Source organism: Lepidochelys kempii, chromosome 10 (assembly GCF_965140285.1).
Source record: "Lepidochelys kempii isolate rLepKem1 chromosome 10, rLepKem1.hap1, whole genome shotgun sequence".
Lineage (NCBI taxonomy): Eukaryota > Metazoa > Chordata > Testudines > Cheloniidae > Lepidochelys > Lepidochelys kempii.
This window is the reverse complement of record NC_136389.1, coordinates 50,970,598-50,992,818: the sequence shown is the minus strand read 5'-3', so window position 1 is coordinate 50,992,818 and position 22,221 is coordinate 50,970,598. Positions and strand designations below refer to the sequence as shown.

Sequence of the window (22,221 nt, the reverse complement as noted above, 5' to 3'; positions counted from 1 at the left end):
AGTATTGTGTCCAGTTATGGGCGCCACATTTCAGGAAAGATGTGGACAAACCGGAGAGAGTCCAGAGAAGAGAGAAAAAATTTAAGGTCTAGAAAACATGACCTATGAGGGAGGTACCATCTTTTTACAAAAGCTGTTTCTTACAATCAATGCGTATAAATAACTGCTACAGATAGCACATTTCTACGTGTCGCAATTTCAGGTATACAACAGTGCCAGAAACTTGCCATGTAGGACGTCTCAGTAACCAGCAGGACAGTGGGGTGGGAGGAGGTATTGTTTCATGATTTCTGTGTGTATATAAAGTCTGCTGCAGTTTCCACGGTAAACATCTGATGAAGTGAGCTGTAGCTCACGAAAGCTCATGCTCAAATAAATTGGTTAGTCTCTAAGGTGCCACAAGTCCTCCTTTTCTTTTTGCGCTACCCTTAGCACATCCCTACGCAGAGCAGTTGAATACACGATACCTAACGCACCCAGCAGCCAATCAGACATTTCCTCACACTCCGCCAGCGGCGACGAGCCGGGGAGCTGACCGCTTCTGGTCTGAGAGGAGGAACTTGTCCGGTTCCAAGCGTCCGAGGTGCCCAGCGAGGCCGAGCGCCGTGTGCGGTATGGAACCGTTCCCCCGGGGAAATCGGAGCCAGTCCGCTTTGCGCCGGCGGTGCGGGGTGGATGCGCTGTGAGAGGACACGGGACGCTTTGCGCGCGTAATGGGCCAGGATCAGAAGAGACGCCACGTCCTGGCCAGCGTGTCTGATTCTTTCGGATCTGCTCCCGCGCAGTCTGCTGCTAGGAGGTTGGGACCCTGCTGTAACTTAGGCTGGTTCTTGTTCCCCGTTGCATTGTCTAAGATCTCTGAGGACGCGTTTGGGAAGCGTGGGGCACTCTGCTGTCGGAGGCTGTGCTCTGAGCTGGGGCTGCCTAGCTGCTGTGAAAGCTGCATGCCCTGCGGGGCAGCGGTCGCGGATTTCCCCCCAGGGGAGCGCGGCGAAAGAACCCGTTTGAGAGGCGGAGCGAGCAGAAGCCTGGGCGTTAGCCGGAGTAAGAACAAGGGGGTCTCGAGCCCGTGTAGGTTATAGGAGACAGGCCAGGGCTGTGGCACAGGTCAGGAATGGAGCTAAAACGGCGTTTGGCTCTGTCTATTACACGAGACCAAACTGGTTTACACCAGGATTGGGCCACCAATACGATTGTACATGGGGAGCATAGTTCGGTTGTTGTGGCTGGGCCCTTGAGACGCACTCACTCCCCTGTCCCTCCCCCGTACCCAGGTGGGGCGGAGCTGCCCCATCCCACACCAGATGGGGCTGCTGGCTTCAGCAGAGTCCAAGGTTGCGGCAAGGCTCGGCTGAGGTTGTGAGGAGAACTGTTGGTTTAGCACTTTCAGCAGAAAAACTGACATCTGGCCTCGGGGGAAAACGGAAAGGATCCTTTGGGGCAGAGGTGAGCAAACTACGGCGCGCGGGACCATCCTGCCCAGCCCCTACATTCCCGGCCCATCCCCCGCTCTCCCGCCTTCCCTGGGCTTTCCAATAAGCCAGTCCTGCCGCTCTGAGCGGCATGGTGGGGGGGCGGGGGGGCAGGAGGTCCGGGGGCCAGTCAGGGGACAAGGGGCGGTTGGATGGGGCGGAGGTTCGGGGGCGGTCAGGAAGCTGGGGGGGGGGGGGGCGTTGGATACGGGGTGGAGTCCCAGAGGCGTGGTTAGGGGTTGGGAAGTGGGGGGGGGGCAGATGGGGGCGGGGGCCAGGCTGTTTAAGGAGGCACATCCTTCCCTACCCGGCCCTCCGTACCCTTTAGCAACCCCGCTGTGGCCCTTGGGCCAAAAAGTTTGCCCACCCCTGCTTTTGGGAATGGATTAGATTTTTTTTTAATGGTATTGCTGTTTTGAATGTATTGTTGACTTATTGGCACTGAATATTTCTTGATATTTTGTTGAATTTTGAATGATAGCATCTGGCAGAAGGATTACACTTACTTTTTACACGTTAACATTGGTTGAAAGGGTTATCTGATCCTGGATCTGAATTTAAGAGCCATGGATAGCATTTTGATCCCTTTCTTTCTTAGGAAATTCTTGGTATATTAGCAATATGACTGGTGACCTTAACATTGACTGGCGATATTTTATATTTCGTGCTTATGAATTTTGTTAGCTAGCATCCACTAAATTGTTCATTTTTATGTTTTATTTCTCAACTAAAATTGTGTATGTGTGTGTATATATTTAAATTAGGCCTTATACTGGAAACTGCAGCAAAGGTTGAAGTGGGTTTACAAACAAGAAGCTGGTGAAGAAAGAGAGAATGCACATGGAGAATCCTGAATAGTTAAATTTTCATTAAACAGGGAAGCTTTTTTCCCCCTTGCTAATAAATGTATAACGCCTTCTACCCAAGAGTCTGTTTTGTTACACTAACTTATGCCCATATTAAATGGCAGAATACAATTGAAATATTCTCATCTCTGTTTTCTTCTAGATACACAATGTCTTCTGGAAACATCCATGGATCCCAGACATTAATTAAACCAACATTCAGTGAAAAAGAAGCCACTGAATTAGTTGAAAGGGTATTTGGATTAAAAGTATCTGTGATCAGATCACTCCCCAGCTATACTGATCAGAATTTTCATGTGCACGTTTCAAGAAGTGAGGGAACAGCAGACTGTGCTGACAAGTATGTTCTCAAAATCACCAACTGCGAAGACAGCCAGAATCCTGAACTCATTGAAGTGCAGACCCAGATCATGATATTTTTGAATGTTGAAGGGTTTCCTTCAGCTACGCCCCATCTTACTAAAGACGGTAACATAATGTCTCTAGAATCATTAGGTGAGAGATTACAAAATCCTTCAAAAAATTACTTTCTGCTTTATCATTCTCGTGTCAAAACATTCTACCACTGAGTATCCCAGTTTGTCCCAGTGATTGCAATTGGGCCACATTCTGCTCTGTTACACTTGTATAAATCTGGAGTAATGCCACTGAAATCCACACCAGCATGAGTGACCTAGAGTAGTTGCAACAGTGCAGAATATCTGCAACAGTTGCCCTTGTTCAGGTGCTCAGCTTGCACATACAGCATTTTCTGAACTGTTGCAGTAGTAGTGTGGTGTAGGTACCTGTCCTACAGGTCCAGACACTGCTTCCAATCCACTGCCCCATTGAATTTTCTATTTCTAAAATATAAGCACTTAAACTTTATAGGTGAAATATCACCTCTGCTCTGGAGAGGAGAACCTTGACCAGAAAGCTCACTGCCAGCATATCAGGTGCACTGTAGAACTGTGCTAGGAAGACCAGTTGCACCTATGCAAGTGAAATGCCAGTGCTTTCTGTCCTACACTGGCACTACCATGGTGCAGGGAGTCGCAGGGCAGGAGGCAACTTAGGTGAGTCTTGCTCAGAATCAGTGCAATTGCAAAAGCACTGATAAAATGCTTGTGCACCACTACAAGCACTTTTGTGTGTAAGCATGTGAAGTGTATTAAAAGAGACGTTCAGGTAATTAGGCTAAAATTCTCTTTGGTAGTTCTAGCAGGGTGTGACAAGGTGCTGGACAACATCAGTTGTACCAGCCCTCTGATCTCTGAATCACCAGTTAAATTGCCCTGGAGTAAACTTGAGGGACAAAGCTGTGTGTAATTGATAGTTTGGGATTGGCTGAGGAAAGCCCAGAAGACATTAGCCCGTTAGCCCAGAAAGAAAAAGGCATGGGAATGAAGTGCCCAGGCCAGGGGGAAGAGACAGGCTGGCAGGCTTGAAAGAGCTAGAGCCAGAGCCAGGAGAGATCTCTCAGGGGAAAGATATCTTCTGTTACTTGGCTGAGTGAGCTAAGGTTTGTATGCTTGTAAATACAGAGTTGCATGACTTTGTAAAGATGGTGGGGGAGAATGCAGTAAATAGATGGCACAAGGTATTTGACCAGAAGAAGGTCTCTGAGCATAGGTGCTGGAACTAGGGGTTCAGGGGAGGCTGCTGCACCCCCTGGCTTAAAGTAGTAATAACAACCCAAATACATGCTTTCCATCTTCAGCACCCCCACAATAAAAATTGTTCCAGCATCACTGTCTCTGAGCAGTTTGTCTAGAAAAAAGACAGGAGTGGAATGATGCCTTGTCACACAGGGTCATGGCATGGTTCATCAGAAAACTGTGAATTCTCCAAAGGACTTTCTGCACATATTAATTCTAATTTTTCAGTTAACTTGTTTTGACCATGTCATGGCCATTTTTGTATTTGCTTTCTGCAAATGTTCTAATGTATTTCTGGCAGGACTGTTTGTAGAAACAGCAAATAACTGCAGTGAAAGAATCACCAACAAGGAATTTGGAATTCAGAATCATGAGTATTCATACCAGAAAATTAAGCCTATGGGCCCCCAACCCCACACATGGCTTTACTGTTTAAGAGCATGTCTGCTCATTATTTTACCTTATACATTAGGGGAGGTGTGATGCTCTTGTGGTTAAAGCACACAACTAGGATTTTAAAGATTGGGGTTCTATTCCCAGCTTTGCCACAGACTTACTCGTCCATTAAGGGAACAGAAACATGCCATGTGAACTATGTGACAAGTCAAAATAGCTTGAATTTCAAATAGTGAATGCATCAAACTGCTCACAAATAGAAACAGAACAGAAAAAGACTTAGCCATAAAAATTATTCAGAAAATACATTCAAATTAATAGATGTGAGAAAACGCTGATCTGCTTGCAGGCAAATCACAAACAAAAAAAGGCAAACTTCATTAAATAAATCTTATTACAAATTATTTCCCCAGCTCCATGGTTTGGGGATGTAGTTTCAAACGCAGTTCAGACCCATCTACAATGCAAGAACATGCATGGTGGGAGAATACTGTGTTGAACCTGGTTTCCTCAACACTGTAATTTCAATAGGATAACCAGGGCCATTGAGACTCATCATTCTGATAAAGAAACCTATTATTTTAGGTTCTCTTTAGGCCCACTGCAATCAATGCAAAGACTGCCATTGGTGTTGGATCAGGCCCTTTGTGCACATGAAAGGGGAACCTTCCCAAGGTGTGTCGCTCTCCTACGTAAAGGCAAGGAGTTGCACTTACACTCCACATGTGCTGAGCGTTGGCCTTTCCTAATGTCATCTAGTAAATCTGTTCTTTGAATTGTCTTTTTTATGATCTGAGTTTGATTTCTTTTATGATGGGAGAAACCTCCTTATCCTTACACACAATGACCTTTAATGGAGTGTATTGAAATGATTCACAGTGTATCTCTTTGCCTATTAGGTACTGGCTCTGTGACAAAAAAGTACATGGTGAGACTGCTGACCTACCTCCCAGGCATGACGGTGGCAACAATCTCTACAAATCCTCACATTTTATACGAGATTGGGAAACTAGCTGCCAGATTGGATAAAACTCTCACAGAGGTAGGACTTTTTGTTCTCAGCATGCAAGCGGGAGTGATTCGTAGTATTTTATACATTTCATAACACGTATAACTAGTGGCATCTCACAGTAACATCAGAGACATTCCTGCAGTTTCAGAGCTACCTGCAAACACCGCCTGAACACTGTAGACATAGAGTGCTCAACACACGACAGTGCTCTTCTGTGTGGCTCTGTAGTACGTAACTATGCCCTAGCCATGGCTTCCCTTATTCTTTCGAGGTTTGAAAGGAGAACACAACCACTTTGTTAAGTACTACAAATTTGTGGTCACTTAGGACTCCACGTTTGTCACTATGTTGCATATCGTGACCAACTGGAATGCCTCAGTGAGCCAGGGTTAGAACATGGATCCCTCCTGCTCTGACTGAACTGTCTCCTCTGCCAGCTGCTGGATTTGTGCTGGAAATGGCCCACCTTGATTATCATACACATTGTAAGGAGAGTGATCATTTTACAAAAGCTATTACCAGCAGGAGAGTGGGGTGGGGGGAGAGAAAACCTTTTGTAGTGATAAACACCCATTTTTTCATGTTTTGTGTGTATAAAAACAAACATCTTCTGTATTTTCCACAGTATGCATCCAATGAAGGGAGCTGTAGCTCACGAAAGCTTATGCTCAAATAAATTGGTTAGTCTCTAAGGTGCCACAAGTACTCCTTTTCTTTTTTCTCAAATAGCTTGTGGTTCCTATGGCTGCTCTGTTTTATGCCAGAACTGACGCAGTGCAGACCAGCCCAGAGAACAGGGGAGTTGTATCTAGCTTCCCCCAGTCCTGTGTTGAATGGATCTCAAATGCAAGATTGAATGTCCTTGGCCTTCAGCCATGTTTCTCAGCGAACATAATAGTGGATGATGTTAGACAAGGTCCCCAAGCCCACCTGTGGCTTTACTGTTTAAGAGCATGTCTGCCCATTATTTTACTGTATACATTAGGGGAGGTGCGATGCTCTTGTGGTTAAAGCACACAACTGGGAGTCTAAAGATTGGGGTTCTATTCCCAGCTCTGCCACAGACTTACTGTGATCTTGGTCAAGTTACTTCACTTCCCTAACCCTCTCAGTAAAATGGAGAGAATGCTTCTTTCTTACCTGTTGCACACAAGACCTCTGAAGCTGAATATATAAATGTGTGTAAAGTTCTTTGGGATCCTTGAATGGAAGGCAATATAGAAATGCAGAAGACTTCATAACGATGCACACAAACAATACAAGTGAGATTCTCCCCTCCATTCTGGCCCCTTTACATACAGTTAAAGGGCCAGAGCACCATTAATGGGTCCTGAATTCTGGCTAGGGGATGATTCCCCTCGCAAAATCACTGCTGCAGGCAGTGTGAAGGCTGCTTGTGAGACCCCCTTGCAAGCCCTGGCATGTAGTATGGTGGGAGAGGGGGGGTGCTTCAGAATGCAGTAGTGTGGAGACTCTGGGCAATGCTGCATCCTACAGGGAACTGCTGTCTGCCTTATTCCAGGGCCTCTACAACTCCTGCAATCCAGGAACAGGACAGAGGATACAAAGGTGGCTTAAAGCTACCATAGACCCCTACTGCATGGGCTGCACATATTAGGCTGTGCCTCAGAATCTTGTCCTATGTGTCTTTCTTACTTATAGAGACACAAGATGGGTGAGGTAATATTGTTTATTAGACCAGCTTCTGTTAGTGAGAGAGACTAGCTTTCGATCCACACAGAGCTCTTCTTAGCCCTATTCACAGAAGTTGGTCCAATAAAAGCCATTACCTCACCCACTTTGACTCGCTAATATCCTAGGACTGACACGGCTGCAACTACACTTTCTTACTTATAGTTATTTGCCTTCTCCCTCTGGCTACATTCTGTAACTTTGTTGATGGTTTAAAGGAAATGTGTGCATTCCCAGTTTTAGATGTACTTTTATGACAGGGAGTCACTGTATTTTGAAGCACATTTCACTGTGTATTCAGAGTGAGGGGCATTTTTCTCTTTGAATTTTCAAAGTGCTGAACAGAACAAAAGTGATGGTGTCTGCTCTTTAATATGATTCCAGCAGCTCAGCTATTTTCAATTTTGATATATCCTGAATTAGCAGTGGAGAGGGGATTAGGTAGGAGTGATTCATGTCTAATGTGTGACACAGTGGCTCAGGAAGCAGTCATTTTGCGACACCGCATGAAAAATTCACTTCACCTCCAAATAAACTTCCCTTTCCTTCTCCACCCCCTTAACCTCCTCTCCTTCACTTAAACTAAAAATTGTTCCTTCTCTTCTTTCCTCCCAGTGGAGAGATGTTCAGGCAAAATCACTTATGGCCAGCTAATGAGAACATCCTTACTTTGCTCCTGTTTGTCAATTTAATTTGGCTTTCAGCTGAAAAATACCTACGAGAATTCTCAAATATGACCGTTATTGTTAAATGATTCCCCCTGGCAGCGAGCCCAGACTGGTGGGTCAGATTATGAGTGTGAATGTGAAGGTGTGTCTGCACTACAATCAGGAGGTGTGATAGCTGCACATGTAGGCAGACCCAAGCGTGTCTCCACCCTGCAATTTCACTGCCTTTTTTAGCAAGCTAGGTGAATCAAAGCTAGCTTGCAGAAGCAGTGCTGCCCCATTGGGGTCCCTAAGCAGGAATATTATGGGGGACCCCCACAGATAACAGATAATAAAAAGCAAAGAGGGAGCCCTCCTTGAGCTGCTCGGGGCTCTAAGCAATCGCTTAGTCTGCTTATGCCTAGTGCCGGCTCTGCTAGCGTAGGTATGTCTACATGAACTGCAGTCAGACCTCCCGATTGTGACATAGATGTACCCTAACTGGCCACATGCCAGCATGATGGAGTCTATACATTTCTTCAGCAACACACCTTCCTACTTATGACTTTGTCCAATTCCCCTTAACTACACCAAAGAATCATTAACCATAACTACAGCTGGCAATAAGAACAAAAGGGAATCCCCCTTATTCTTTAAAATGCCTTTTAAATTGAGTATGTCCGCTGATGATTAGTGCACTGTTCTATGGAGTTCTTTGCAGCTTTGGAGGCCAAAAAGCTTTCAGACCCAGTGTGCCCCCCGGTTGTCCTGGGCCTTTTTCAGATAGGGCAGATAAAAACTCTGATCTAAATGCCTCTGGACTTTGTGAGAGTTTAGATCTGAGTCCAAACTTTGCAGCTCATGAGCCAGCCATCCTTAGGGATTTTAGCAGCTAGTGGCTGGGACTATGTACACTTGCAGCCTGAAAATTACTTTCACTTATTATTACAACTATATCAGGAGCTGCCCAGTGCATGAGAGATGATTTGAGAGATGGTTTCTGAAGACATCGGAACAGAGGCATGTTCTTTTTGTGAGTAAATAAAGCTAACAAACAGGACAATATTGTTAGTGAGGAAGGATGGTGCAGTGAATAGGACACCAGGAGACCCGAGTTCAGTTCCTCGCTCTGGCACAGACTTCCTGTGTGACTTTGAGCAAGCCACTTTTATTCTCTCTCTGCCTCTGTTCCCCATCCGCAAGATGAGGGTAATAGTACTTCCTTACCTCACAAAGGTTTTATAAGGATTAAATATATTAAAGATGGTGAGGTTCTCAGATACTCATTACAGGAGCCATAAAAGTACCTAAGATAGGTAGATTTAGATGCATATATATATATAAATATATATATATATAGAGAGAGAGAGACACACACACACACACACACCCCTAAGGAAAATTGGACAGAATCAACCTACTGTGACTGTCTGCAGCTCCTTCCTCTATTAGTGAGAGCCTCCCACTGATTGTCTTCAGAGTCCAGCCATGGGGTCTTTTGCCATGCCCATAATTAGCATAACCCTTCCTGTAGGAAGAGCTTCTTCTATTAATAGACTGTTCTCCATAATAGAATTGCTGCTTGACCTTAACTTCTGTGTGGCTCATCTGCAAAATGGAAATACTATTGCCTACTAATGGGTGTTTTGAGGCTGATTTCATTAATATTCATACTGTGCTTTGAGATCCTCACAGGGAAGGTGCTAAAGAAGGACAAGGCAGTATTATTATTTATTTATTATGTGAAGTAAACATCCCAGAGGCTCAGCTGGCTAAATTTTTTGAAAATTCATTTTGACCTGACTCTTTTTCTAGTAACCATTTGAACCATGACCAGTTAACACTGGTACAGATTGGTACACTTGTAACAGAACAGTGGGGCTTAATATGGAGACATTTATGACAATTCCCTCAATGTGCTGCTTCCAGTTAAATACCTTTTAAACAGCATGGAATGCAAAGTAAGGTCTGCCTTTCATCTTTGATTAGATGAAGCAACAAAGTCCAATAAATCAGCTAGTAATCGAGTTTGTTACATAAAAGAACTTTGCATTGTGTAGTACTTTTCATTAACCTCTGTTTCTCATTTTCTGTGCTACAGACTTCAGATAATTGTACTCCTCACTTGTGCTAGTGTTACTGCCCATGCTGTTAAATGTTAAGAGCATTTATCAGTGTGGGAAAGGTAATTTAGTGTTACCAGAGTCCATGGTGTTAAAATGCAATATGGTTGAAACCATTTAAATAGACAAGCTGCTCTCAGAATATGAATGTTACATTATCTGAAGAGAGAAGTAGAGGATTAATTTTAATGGAGAATGGGGAAAAATCCATATGCCCCATATAATTTCAGTTATTCCTTTTAACTAAAGGAAATTTGTATAACTTTCTTCTTGTCACTCAAGAGACTCACAAAATCTAAGATTACTTTAGCTGACAGATGATAGAGAAAAATAATTCCCTTTTTTCCCCCCAGTTAGTTTCCTTGTACACTTGACAGCACTTTGTGTATAGTAAGTTTCACTGTTTCCCCATTAGATTCTCGTTTGCCTGTGTGGCTCTTACAGAGCCACAGGGGAGAGAAATATTTAAAATAGCAACATGTTATTGTAAAACCATAAACATTAGCAGCTGATACTCATAGGAAGTTATAGGAACCTGAGTAATGTGTAACTTGTATTTTAAAACAGATTAGGTTTCATATTGATGGTGTCCCTCTCTCCTGAACAGAGGACATTGCCTGTTATAGAAGGTTAAAATTGCAATGTTTGATCACCAAGTGGCATTGTTCTTACTAGTGCAGTGCATCTTACTGCAGAGTAGTATGTAAGTACTATAGTAGTATGTAATCAAGTTTTAGTTGAGGCAATATCCTGTTCATTATCATATCTGATTTTCATCCATACTTCTGTTTTCAGCTGTCCCAAACCAAATCAACTATACCAAACCAACCTGGGGCTAGATTTGCCACTGCAGCATGCTTTTGCACTGCACCACTGGCAGAATCTGCCCCTAAAGCCAGTTTAGCCAAGCCACCCCACAAAGATTGTACCAATATAAGAGAGTGGCAAAAGTTAAGAAAGGCACTTTGTAGTGAGGTGACGCTTCACCAATTTGGTGCCTCCTGCTGGTCATCTTGGAAATTAGCTCTTTCCAGCCCAGAGCACCCTCTGCAGGCCCATGTCTCACCTGCTGCTGGCCCCCATATCCCTCCTGGACCCCAGTGCCCCTTTACCTCAGGGTTCTGCCCCAGCAGTACCCCCCACACTCTGGGTCTCCCCTCCCAGGGGAACCCCCAACCCTCTAAACCCACCTTGCCTCAGTGGCTACTGCCAGTCATCATCTAGCCCCCACTCACTGGGGCAGACTGCAGTGTAATAGCCACTCATCATTGGCAAGGGGGTAGGACCTGCTGCCTTTGCCTATTCCCAGGCTGCCCCTCTGCAACCCCAGTATCTTTCTGGGCCTTTACCAAGGCCTGCAGCCTGGGGGTTTACCAGGCTGGAGCTCCCGAGCTGCCTTTGCCCCTGCCCACACCCACTCCAGGGCTAGAGTGAGACTTCTCCAGCTTCTGGCCCACAGCCCTCTTATAAGGGCCTGCTGGGCCCAGATTAAGCTGGCCACAGCTGTGGCTGCTACTCCAATCAGCCTAGCTTGGGTGTTTTAACTCTTTTTCCCCAGCTGCAGCCCCTTCAGGGCCGGAGCGGGGTGACAACCCCGCTACACAGTGGTCTGCCACCCCTCCTCTATACTGCTTTCAGAAATTCCCTGCACATCTGCAAGAGAGAGAATGGCTTCATGACCTAAAGATTAAGTTTGACAATACCTAGATTCCCTGGATACACAGGGTCAAATCAGAGTACCATTGACTTGGTTGTTCATTTTTTCCAAGTAAATAAATGAGATGCAGTTAGTTTACTGCATGCAGACCTTATGGGTGAGTGTCTGCCTGTGTTGAATGGACATTAAAAGTCCCGTGACACTTTTTATAAGGCTAGAGCTTTGCTCCATTATTATTGGCCAAAACTTCCTATCCCTTGCACTGTTGTGCAGTATGCTGAGAGCCAGCTGGTTGGCAGTCTCTATCCCAGAAGTGGCTGCATTTAAATGGTCAGATTGTATCCATTTTTGGCAAGTACCTTCAGGTTCTGTCTCTTTTACACTTTGGCAGCAGTTGTATGTAAAGCTTGTTGTGCCCAAGAAGTGTTATTGGATGTATGCAATTTGAGAAGCACTGTGGAATTCTTACGGATTAAAGTTTCTACATGTATGGAAGATATTATCATCACTAGCACTTCTATAATATTTTAAAGAATGAGGAATTGCTTAAATTAATCTTTCTTACTAAAAGATGTGGGTGGATATCAATGTACTGAAACTAACTATCTTCCAGGACACCGCTGGTATTGTTTCCCTGAGCTGCTAGTCAAATTTTGGGCTGCTGGGGATGTTCCTGGTGAAAGTAGAAATTGATGGAGTCTGGTATTTTCTTTGATGCAATCTTGTATATTTACAAGGAATGTACCAAGTCCTGCTTCTCCAAATGCAGGAGGAACCAAAAGCAAAAGGAGCAGTTTCTTAGCTTACTGCCCAAGCCTCTTTAGCCAAAAGCCTTCTCTCTAGCTTTTTTATTGACACTGTGCTCAGATGCTACTGCTCGGCTTTTTTGCTTTTTGCCTCTGTCCCTCTCTCTGTTCTTGTCTGTCCTCAGTTTCTGTGTTCTCTGCTTCTCTCTCTAATGCGTGCTCACACACACACACACAGAGCCCTGGTCTACACTAGGACTTTAGGTCTAATTTAGCAGCGTTAAATCGATGTAAACCTGCACCCGTCCACACAATGAAGCCCTTTATTTCAACTTAAAGGGCTCTTAAAAATCGATTTCCTTACTCCACCCCTGACAAGTGGATTAGTGCTTAAATCGACGTTGCCGGCTCGAATTTGGGGTACTGTGGACACAATTCGATGGTATTGGCCTCTGGGAGCTATCCCAGAGTGCTCCATTGTGACCGCTCTGGACAGCACTCTCAACTCAGATGCACTGGCCAGGTAGACAGGAAAAGAACCGCGAACTTTTGAATCTCATTTCCTGTTTGGCCAGCGTGGCAAGCTGCAGGTGACCATGCAGAGCTCATCAGCACAGGTGACCATGATGGAGTCCCAGAATCACAAAAGAGCTCCAGCATGGACCGAACGGGAGGTACGGGATCTGATCGCTGTTTGGGGAGAGGAATCCGTGCTATCAGAACTCCGTTCCAGTTTTCGAAATGCCAAAACCTTTGTGAAAATCTCCCAGGGCATGAAGGACAGAGGCCATAACAGGGACCCGAAGCAGTGCCGCGTGAAACTGAAGGAGCTGAGGCAAGCCTACCAGAAAACCAGAGAGGCAAACAGCCGCTCTGGGTCAGAGCCCCAAACATGCCGCTTCTATGATGAGCTGCATGCCATTTTAGGGGGTTCAGCCACCACTACCCCAGCCGTGTTGTTTGACTCCTTCAATGGAGATGGAGGCAATACGGAAGCAGGTTTTGGGGATGAAGAAGATAGCTCACAACAAGCAAGCGGAGAAACCGGTTTTCCCAACAGCCAGGAACTGTTTCTCACCCTGGACCTGGAGCCAGTACCCCCCCGAACCCACCCAAGGCTGCCTCCTGGACCCAGCAGGCGGAGAAGGGACCTCTGGTGAGTGTACCTTTTAAAATACTATACATGGTTTAAAAGCAAGCATGTGAAAGGATTACTTTGCCCTGGCATTTGCGGTTCTCCTAGATGTAGTCCTAAAGCCTTTGCAAAAGGTTTCTGGGGAGGGCAGCCTTATTGCGTCCTTCATTGTAGGACACTTTACCACTCCAGGCCAGTAACACGTACTCGGGAATCATTGTAGAACAAAACATTGCAGTGTATGTTTGCTGGCATTCAAACAACATCCGTTCTTTATCTCTCTGTGTTATCCTCAGGAGAGTGAGATATAATTCATGGTCACCTGGTTGAAATAGAGTGCTTTTCTTCAGGGGACACTCAGAGGAGCCCATTCCTGCTGGGCTGTTTGCCTGTGGCCTATTTGTGTGATGAATGAATAAAGAATGCATGAATGTGAAGCAACAATGACTTTATTGCCTCTGCAAGCGGTGATTGAAGGGAGGAGGGGCGGGTGCTTAGCTTACAGGGAAGTAGAGTGAACCAAGGGGCGGGGGGCTTCATCAAGGAGAAACAAACAGAACTTTCACACCGTAGCCTGGCCAGTCATGAAACTGGTTTTCAAAGCTTCTCTGATGCGTACTGCGCCCTCCTGTGCTCTTCTAACCGCCCTGGTGTCTGGCTGCGCGTAACGAGCAGCCAGGCGATTTGCCTCAACCTCCCACCCCGCCATAAACGTCTCCCCCTTACTCTCACAGATATTGTGGAGCACACAGCAAGCAGTAATAACAGTGGGAATATTGGTTTCGCTGAGGTTTAAGCGAGTCAGTAAACTGCGCCAGCGCGCCTTTAAACGTCCAAATGCACATTCTACCACCATTCTGCACTTGCTCAGCCTGTAGTTGAACAGCTCCTGACTACTGTCCAGGCCGCCTGTGTACGGCTTCATGAGCCATGGCATTAAGGGGTAGGCTGGGTCCCCAAGGATACATATAGGCATTTCAACATCCCCAACAGTTATTTTCTGGTCTGGGAATAAAGTCCCTTCCTGCAGCTTTTGAAACAGACCAGAGTTCCTGAAGATGCGAGCATCATGCACCTTTCCCGGCCATCCCACGTTGATGTTGGTGAAACGTCCCTTGTGATCCACCAGAGCTTGCAGCACTATCGAAAAGTACCCCTTGCAGTTTATATACTCGGCGGCTTGGTGCTCCGGTGCCAAGATAGGGATATGGGTTCCGTCTATGGCCCCACCACAGTTAGGGAATCCCATTGCAGCAAAGCCATCCACTATGACCTGCACATTTCCCAGAGTCACTACCCTTGATATCAGCAGATCTTTGATTGCGTGGGCTACTTGCATCACAGCAGCCCCCACAGTAGATTTGCCCACTCCAAATTGATTCCCAACTGACCGGTAGCTGTCTGGCGTTGCAAGCTTCCACAGGGCTATCACCACTCGCTTCTCAACTGTGAGGGCTGCTCTCATCTTGGTATTCATGCACCTCAGGGCAGGGGAAAGCAAGTCACAAAGTTCCATGAAAGTGCCCTAAAGCATGCGAAAGTTTCGCAGCCACTGGGAATCGTCCCAGACCTGCAACACTGTGCGGTCCCACCAGTCTGTGCTTGTTTCCCGAGCCCAGAATCGGCATTCCACAGCATGAACCTGCCCCATTAGCACCATGATGCATGCATTGGCAGGGCCCATGCTTTCAGAGAAATCTGTGTCCATGTCCTGATCACTCACGTGACCGCGCTGACGTCGCCTCCTCGCCCGGTATCGCTTTGCCAGGTTCCGGTGCTGCATATACTGCTGGATAATGCGTGTGGTGTTTAATGTGCTCCTAATTGCCAAAGTGAGCTGAGCGGCCTCCATGCTTGCCTTGGTATGGCGTCCGCACAGAAAAAAGGCGCGGAACGATTGTCTGCCGTTGCTCCGACGGAGGGAGGGGCGACTGACGACACGGCTTACAGGGTTGGCTTCAGGGAGCTAAAATCAACAAAGGGGGTGTCTTTACATCAAGGAGTATTTCAGGCAGGACTTCACAGAGGGTTCCAATAAGAAATGGTGCACCTAAGTTATCGTTCTTATTGGAACAAGGAGGTTAGCCTGGCCTCTGATTGATACATGGCTAGATTTACCTCGCTGCACCTTCTCTGTGAGTGACTGCAGTGTGACCTAGAGGAATGAGTCCCCTAGACAGGGGAGGAGGCAAATGAGTACAAAACAAATCTGGTCTATTTCTTGTTTTGACCCACTCCATCTATCTTTTACATCTTTGGCTGGCAGCAGACGGTGCAGAAGGACTGCATGCCATCCACATCTCATGGCTGCTCGGCAGAAGATGGTACAGTAAGACTGCTAGCAGTCCGTATCGCCTGCCTGCTCACCATAAGATGGTTCAATAGGACTGACTGCAGGACTAAAGAGAATGACCTGGTCAAGTCACTCCAAATTTAGTCCCTGCGCCCATGTCTGTCCAGGCGCTCCCAGCCGACGTGGCCAGGAGCACCTCGGACATGACAATGACGGCTACCAGTCGTACTGTACTGTCTGCTGCCACAAGGCAAGGGGTTGCTGCTACTGTGTAGCAATGCCGTACCACGTCTGCCAGCACCCAGGAGTCATAGGGTGACGGTTACCTGAGCGGGCTCCATGCTTGCCGTGGTATGGCGTCTGCACAGGTAACTCAGGAAAAAAGGCGCGAAACGATTGTCTGCCCTTGCTTTCACGGAGGGAGGGAGGGAACGGGGGCCTGACGATATGTACCCAGAACCACCCGCGACAATGTTTTAGCCCCATCAGGCATTGGGATCTCAACCCAGAATTACAATGGGCAGCGGAGACTGCGGGAACTGTGGGATAGCTACCCACAGTGCAACGCTCCGGAAGTCGACTCTAGCCTCGGTACTGTGGAAGCGCTCCGCCGAGTTAATGCACTTAGAGCATTTTCTGTGGGGACACACACACTCGAATATATAAAACCGATTTCTAAAAAACCGACTTCTATAAATTCGACCTTATTCCATAGTGTAGACATACCCAGAGTCACAATGGGTGCGGAACCTCTCACCTACATAGTGTTAGTTTCTGGAGAGATTATATTAGGCCTTGTTTTTAGGTGTGGCCCTTAAGTGTTTCTTACAACTGTCTTAAGGGAAGGATTTTCACACATCAGCTTGAATGAGGTTTTAATTTCAGACAATCACAAGGTTTCACATGGTATGAAATGACTGTCAAAGCAAAGCCCCCTCTCTATGGACTTGATCCAAAGCCCATTAAAGTCAATGCATTCCAACTGACTTCATTGGGCATTGGATCAGGCCACGTCTTCATTGAGGCAGAGCTGTTGTATACAGTCTTTTTTTTCTTTCTTGTGTTTTTCTTAAGAAATTCCATCATCCATCAATAAAAAGTCTGCATCGAGGGAAGTTCATTTGGAACTTGGCAAATGTTCCTCTTCTAGAGCAGTATATTCATGCCTTGGGCCAGAACAGTTATCGTGAAGTTGTGGAGCAACTTATTCAGCAGTTCAAAGATAAAATAGTACCCAAGCTAAGGAATTTTCGAGCCTGTGAGTATTTTTAATACAATTATACTGTAATGTGATCTAATAAATTTTTAAAAGGGAATGTGAGTCCTTGTAAGAGGTGGCAGATTCAAGGCACTGTAGGCAGAAATTATTTACTTTATCCACAGGACATGTACAAATTTCCCCACAATGCACCATGAGCATGCCTCAGAAACAGGACTGGGAGGGAATCATCTCAAAGAATGAAAGGGGAGTTCAGTGTCAGGGCTTGTCTACACTGGCACTTTACCGTGCTACAACTTTCTCACTCAGGGGTGTGAAAAAAAAACCCTGAGCACTGCAAGTTGCAGCACTATAACGTGCCAGTTTAGACAACGCTAGTAGCTACACCCCTCGTGAAGGTAATTTTTTTTTTTAAGACCACTGGGAGAGCTCGCTGTGCCATGACTACACAAGCCACGTTAAATCATAGAATATCAGGGTTGGAAGGGACCTCAGGAGGTCATCTAGTCCAATCCTCTGCTCAAAGCAGGACCAATCCCCAACTAAATCATCCCAGCCAGGGCTTTATCAAGCCTGACCTTAAAAATCTCAAAGGAAGGCGATTCCACCATCTCCCTAGGTAACACATTCCAGTGCTTCACCACGCTCTTAGTGAAAAAGGTTTTCCTAATATCCAACCTAAACCTCCCCCAATGCAACTGGAGACCATTACTTCTTGTTCTGTCATCTGCTACCACAGAGAACAGTCTAGATCCATCCTCTTTGGAACCCCCTTTCAGGTAGTTGAAAGCAGCTATCAAATCCCCCCATATTCTTCTCTTCCGCAGACTAAACAATCACAGTTCCCTCAGCCTCTCCTCATAAGTCATGTGTTCCCGTCCCCTAATCATTTTTGTTGCCCTCCGCTGGACGCTTTCCAATTTTATTCACATCCTTCTTGTAGTGTGGGGCCCAAAACTGAACACAGTACTCCAGATGAGGCCTCACCAGTATCCAGTAGAGGGGAACGATCTCGTCCCTCGATCTGCTGACAATGCCCCTAAATATACAGCCCAAAATGCCGTTAGCCTTTTTGGCAACAAGGGCACACTGTTGACTCATATCCAGCTTCTTGTCCACTGTAACCCCTAGGTCCTTTTCTGCAGAACTGATGCCTAGCCATCCGATCCCTAGTCTGTAGCGGTGCATGCGATTCTTCTGTCCTAAGTGCAGGACTCTGCACTTGTCCTTGTTGAACCTCATCAGATTTCTTTTGGCCCAATCCTCTAATTTGTCTAGGGGCCTCTGTATCCCATCCCTATCCTCCAGCATATTTACCTCTCCTCCCAGTTTAGTGTCATCTGTAAACTTGCTGAGGGTGCAATCCACGCCATCCTCCAGATCATTAATGAAGATATTGAACAAAACCGGCCCTAGGGCCGACCCTTGGGGCACTCCGCTTGATACCGGCTGTCAACTAGACATGGAACCATTGATCACTACCTGTTGAGCCGGACGATCTAGCCAGCTTTCTATCCACCTTATAGTCCATTCATCCAGCCCATACTTCTTCAACTTGCTGGCAAGAATAGTATGGGAGACCGTATCAAAAGCTTTGCTAAAGTCAAGGAATAACACGTCCACTGCTTTCCCCTCATCCACAGAGCCAGTTATCTCATCATAGAAGGCAATTAGATCAGTCAGGCATGACTTGCCCTTGGTGAATCCATGCTAACTGTTCCTGATCACTTTCCTCTCCTTCAAGTACTTCAGAATTGATTCCTTGAGGACCTGCTCCATGATTTTTCCAGGGACTGAGGTGAGGCTGACTGGCCTGTAGTTCCCCAGATCCTCCTCCTTCCCTTTTTTAAAGATGGGCACTATGTTAGCCTTTTTCCAGTCGTCCGGGACCTCCCCCGATCACCATGAATTTTCAAAGATAATGGCCAATGGCTCTACAATCACATCCACCAATTTCTTTAGCACTCTCGGATACAGCGCATCCAGCCCCATGGACTTGTGCTCGTTCAGCTTTTCTAAATAGTCCCGAACCACTTCTTTAACACTGCCAGTGTTAAAGACCAAAGATGGCAGCGCTTTTACATTGCCAGTGTAGACGAGCCCTCACTCTGCTGAGACTGCCACCTACGATGTAGGTTTTCATTATGTAGACACCAAATGGTAGAAATAAGGAAGAGAATACTAACTCGTTTAATATAGGCCACCAGACCGCTATCAGATAGCAATGTCTTTGAAGCTCTCTGTGCAATCCCTTGCATTTGGAATGCACTTAGCATATTGTGGGTATTACAACAAGCTAAATAATAAATCATCCCAATCCCATTGCCAGTTGCCATCTAGTCAGCTATTATATAGGATTAATGAAGCTAAGGTTCTTATGAGGAAGCAGTGAGACCTGGCAAGGCATGATGGCTTATAGGAATATTATCATGCCTTAGTTCTGAGATAGATCAGTGTATGTGTCCGTTTACACTCTGAGGAAAGTTTCTTCTGTTTATTATTTATTCATAATACTGTTTTCATTTTTTCTGCATTTAGGTATCAATCATGGGGACCTTAATGATCATAATATCTTATTAGATTCCAACACTGCTTCACCAGAGAATCCACAATATAGAGTGTCCGGTATTTTGGACTTTAGTGACATGAGCTATGGTTACTATGTATTTGAATTAGCAATAACTATCATGTACATGATGATTGAGAGCAAGGATCCTCTCAGTGTGGGAGGGCATATTCTTGCAGGGTTTGAAAGCATTGTACCATTGACAACAGAGGAGAGAGACGCCCTGTTTCTCTTGGTGAGTGGTAGATTTTCTCAGTCACTTGTAATAGCCTCATACACTTCCCTCTTGTATCCTGAGAACAAAGAATACCTAATGATCACAGCAAAAACTGGATGGAAGCACTTATTAAGAATGTTTGACATGGGCCAAGAAGCTGTAGAGAAGATTTGGTTTGAGACTGCAAAAGCATATATGAACAATGAACCCATGTAGCTTTCATACCTTTATTACAGACACAAATGTTCATATACTTACAAGTAAAGATGCACCTCACAATTTATGTAATTGTACAATTTGTATTCACTACATTTTTTTAAAGTAATTTTCATATAAAATAATGCATTGAGAATGTTTTCATAGATGCATCAATGGCTCTTAAGACCATGATTTTTTAAAAAAAACTACAAGTTGTCTGCTCATGTTCAGTTACCAGCGTGGTGGATGCACACTGAATACTTACATACCCGAACAGCCAGTCATGTATATGCCTAAAGACAGTCACTTGGTTTGCTAAATGTGCATTGAAATTGTACATTTTTTCACAGGTAATTGTCCATGTACTGTTTAGAAAATTGGGCTCAACATTGTTACCTGGCAGTTGTGTGTTCTTGGGGAACCAGGGCGCAGTACCCAGCCTGTCTGACTCACGAAAGACCTTTCCTTCGTTGCCCCCCATGTGCTTGAACCAAAACCAATCAGAAGAAAGACTTACAAAAAGCAATGAAAAAGCAGTGTGGGACACACCTAAGCCCCTGGGATAAGGGTGACAGGATTAAGGAAACTCCCCTCGCCTCATTTACATTGAAGATAGGACAAGGAGGCATCTCCATTAGCATATAGAATGGAGAACAGAGATTCCAAGGCAAGAACCACAGGGAACTCTGGGACCAGAAAAGCAGAGAAACACTGCATGACAGGGGATCTCTGCTCCAGATGTTAATGAACCCACACCTGCACACACTCGGCTCAGTAGTTATCAGACTAATTCTAGTAATAAATCCTTTATTGGTATCCAAAATAGTGAAGCTCCCTAATTGCATTGTGAGCTCCCTCCAAGGACCATTACCCATAGCCAGGAATGATCAGCTCCCGTTGTATAGCCTTAACAAAACAACTTTGGTATACTCCCTTGAGCCATCAGTTTACACATAAATCTAGAGTTCTCCCTTGAACCATTGTTGTTTCTCTACAAAAACCCACCCATGCCCAAGTAAGCGTTCTGATGCCTGGATCCAAAATCTGAATCAGTTCCGTTGGGACTTCACCGTCTCCTGACTGATCGTGTTGGGGCCTCTGCCTATCTCCAGTACTCCAGACCCTCAACTACCACCACCTTCTGGGACCCCTGATCGATTCAAGCTTCACGGAGTGCTGAGAACCCATCTCTCTCTTTCTCTCTCTCTTGGTCTAGGTATAGCCTTCTGACCCTGACTTGTGTGATTAGTTATCATTTTCTAAACCTGACTTTTATAATCAAATTTAAGTTAGATTTAATATTATAACTCTTTTGTTTGTTTGGCTCCCCTATGGTTATTACCTGGCAATAAATAACTTTAATGATTAAGCTGGTGGCTTCTCTCTCTCTCCCCCTATTGGGTGTTTTTTGGTTTCCTCATTCATTCTGCAGCAACACCCCTCGTACCTAAACTAAAAGATCACTGCAGTGCCCAAAAATCCTGTGGGGTTTGCTCATCAAATGGGTTACTACCAGAACAAGTGTAACGTGAAAGTGGGGATAGGGATGTGCTGAACCTGGGACATATGAAGGTGGGAGCTTGGAAGTGCTGCTTGATCCAGTCTGCTGAATCCAGGGGCAGTTGAGGGTGGCAGGTTGAAAGTGCTGCTCGACTCAGCCTGCTCACACGTGCTCTATTCCAGTGCGGTGCCTATGGCATAGGAGGGTGACAGCTTGGAGTGCTGTTTGATCCAGCCAACTGAATCCAAGGGCCTATGAGGGTGACAGCTTGAAAATGCTGCTCAACCCAGCCTACTGAGTCCAGGGACATATAAGGGGTCAGCTTGGGAGGTAACCCGGTCCTCTTGGATGTGCTCTGTTAATGTGTGTGTGTTCGTCTGATTCTGGGGCTGGAAGAACCCAGCACTGGGGAACCTAGGTCCTGCAGGATAGGTCCATTAGGAGGGAACTTGCAGCAGGGAGAAGTAGAGCTCCATATGAGAACACAAGTGACACAAGCAATACACTGATAGATACACTGATGATGATGATACACTGACACCACCCTTGCCCCCAGAAGAATAATCCTAATAAATGAGCATACCCCAAAGTAACGTTGGTAACAACATGTCTCTACTCCAGTTTTGGCCCCCCACTACAGAAAGGATGTGGACGAATTAGAGAGAGTCCAACGGAGGACAATGAAAATGATCAAGGGGCTGGGGCACACGACTTACAAGGAGAGGCTGAGGGAACTGGGCTTGTTTAGTCTGCAGAAAAGTAAGGGTGGATTTGATAGCAGCCTTCAACTACCTGAACAGGAGTGTCAAGGCTGAATCCCCACTCTGTCACTCCAAGTGCAGAA

At 45.7% G+C, this 22,221-nt stretch overlaps 1 protein-coding gene across 5 annotated transcripts; it reads left to right on the top strand.

Annotated features, from left to right (window-relative positions):
- The first annotated feature begins 476 nt into the window (after positions 1 to 476).
- On the top strand, positions 477 to 21,245 carry HYKK (hydroxylysine kinase). 5 transcript variants are annotated; one of them, XM_073303539.1, is made up of 6 exons: positions 484 to 612; positions 1,275 to 1,446; positions 2,481 to 2,833; positions 5,271 to 5,413; positions 16,751 to 16,934; positions 19,434 to 21,245. In XM_073303539.1, exons 3-6 carry the CDS (start codon positions 2,488 to 2,490, stop codon positions 19,892 to 19,894), a joined length of 1,134 nt encoding a protein of 377 aa, XP_073159640.1. In that variant the 5' UTR covers positions 484 to 612; positions 1,275 to 1,446; positions 2,481 to 2,487; the 3' UTR covers positions 19,895 to 21,245. The 5 variants fall into 5 exon arrangements, with proteins under 5 accessions (XP_078710771.1, XP_073159640.1, XP_073159642.1 ...); XM_073303540.1 differs by lacking the exon at positions 484 to 612 and adding an exon at positions 717 to 799; XM_078854645.1 differs by lacking the exon at positions 1,275 to 1,446 and having other exon boundaries at positions 477 to 799; positions 20,227 to 21,245.
- Positions 21,246 to 22,221: the final 976 nt, after the last annotated feature.

Bases quoted from the DNA above. Each gene is read 5' to 3' on its own strand.
- HYKK (XM_073303538.1), top strand. From the start codon at position 714: ATGGGCCAGGATCAGAAGAGACGCCACGTCCTGGCCAGCGTGTCTGAT. The intron at 5,414-16,750 runs GTAGGACTTTTT...GTTTTTCTTAAG, and splicing joins TGGATAAAACTCTCACAGAG to AAATTCCATCATCCATCAAT. The intron at 16,935-19,433 runs GTGAGTATTTTT...TTCTGCATTTAG, and splicing joins GCTAAGGAATTTTCGAGCCT to GTATCAATCATGGGGACCTT.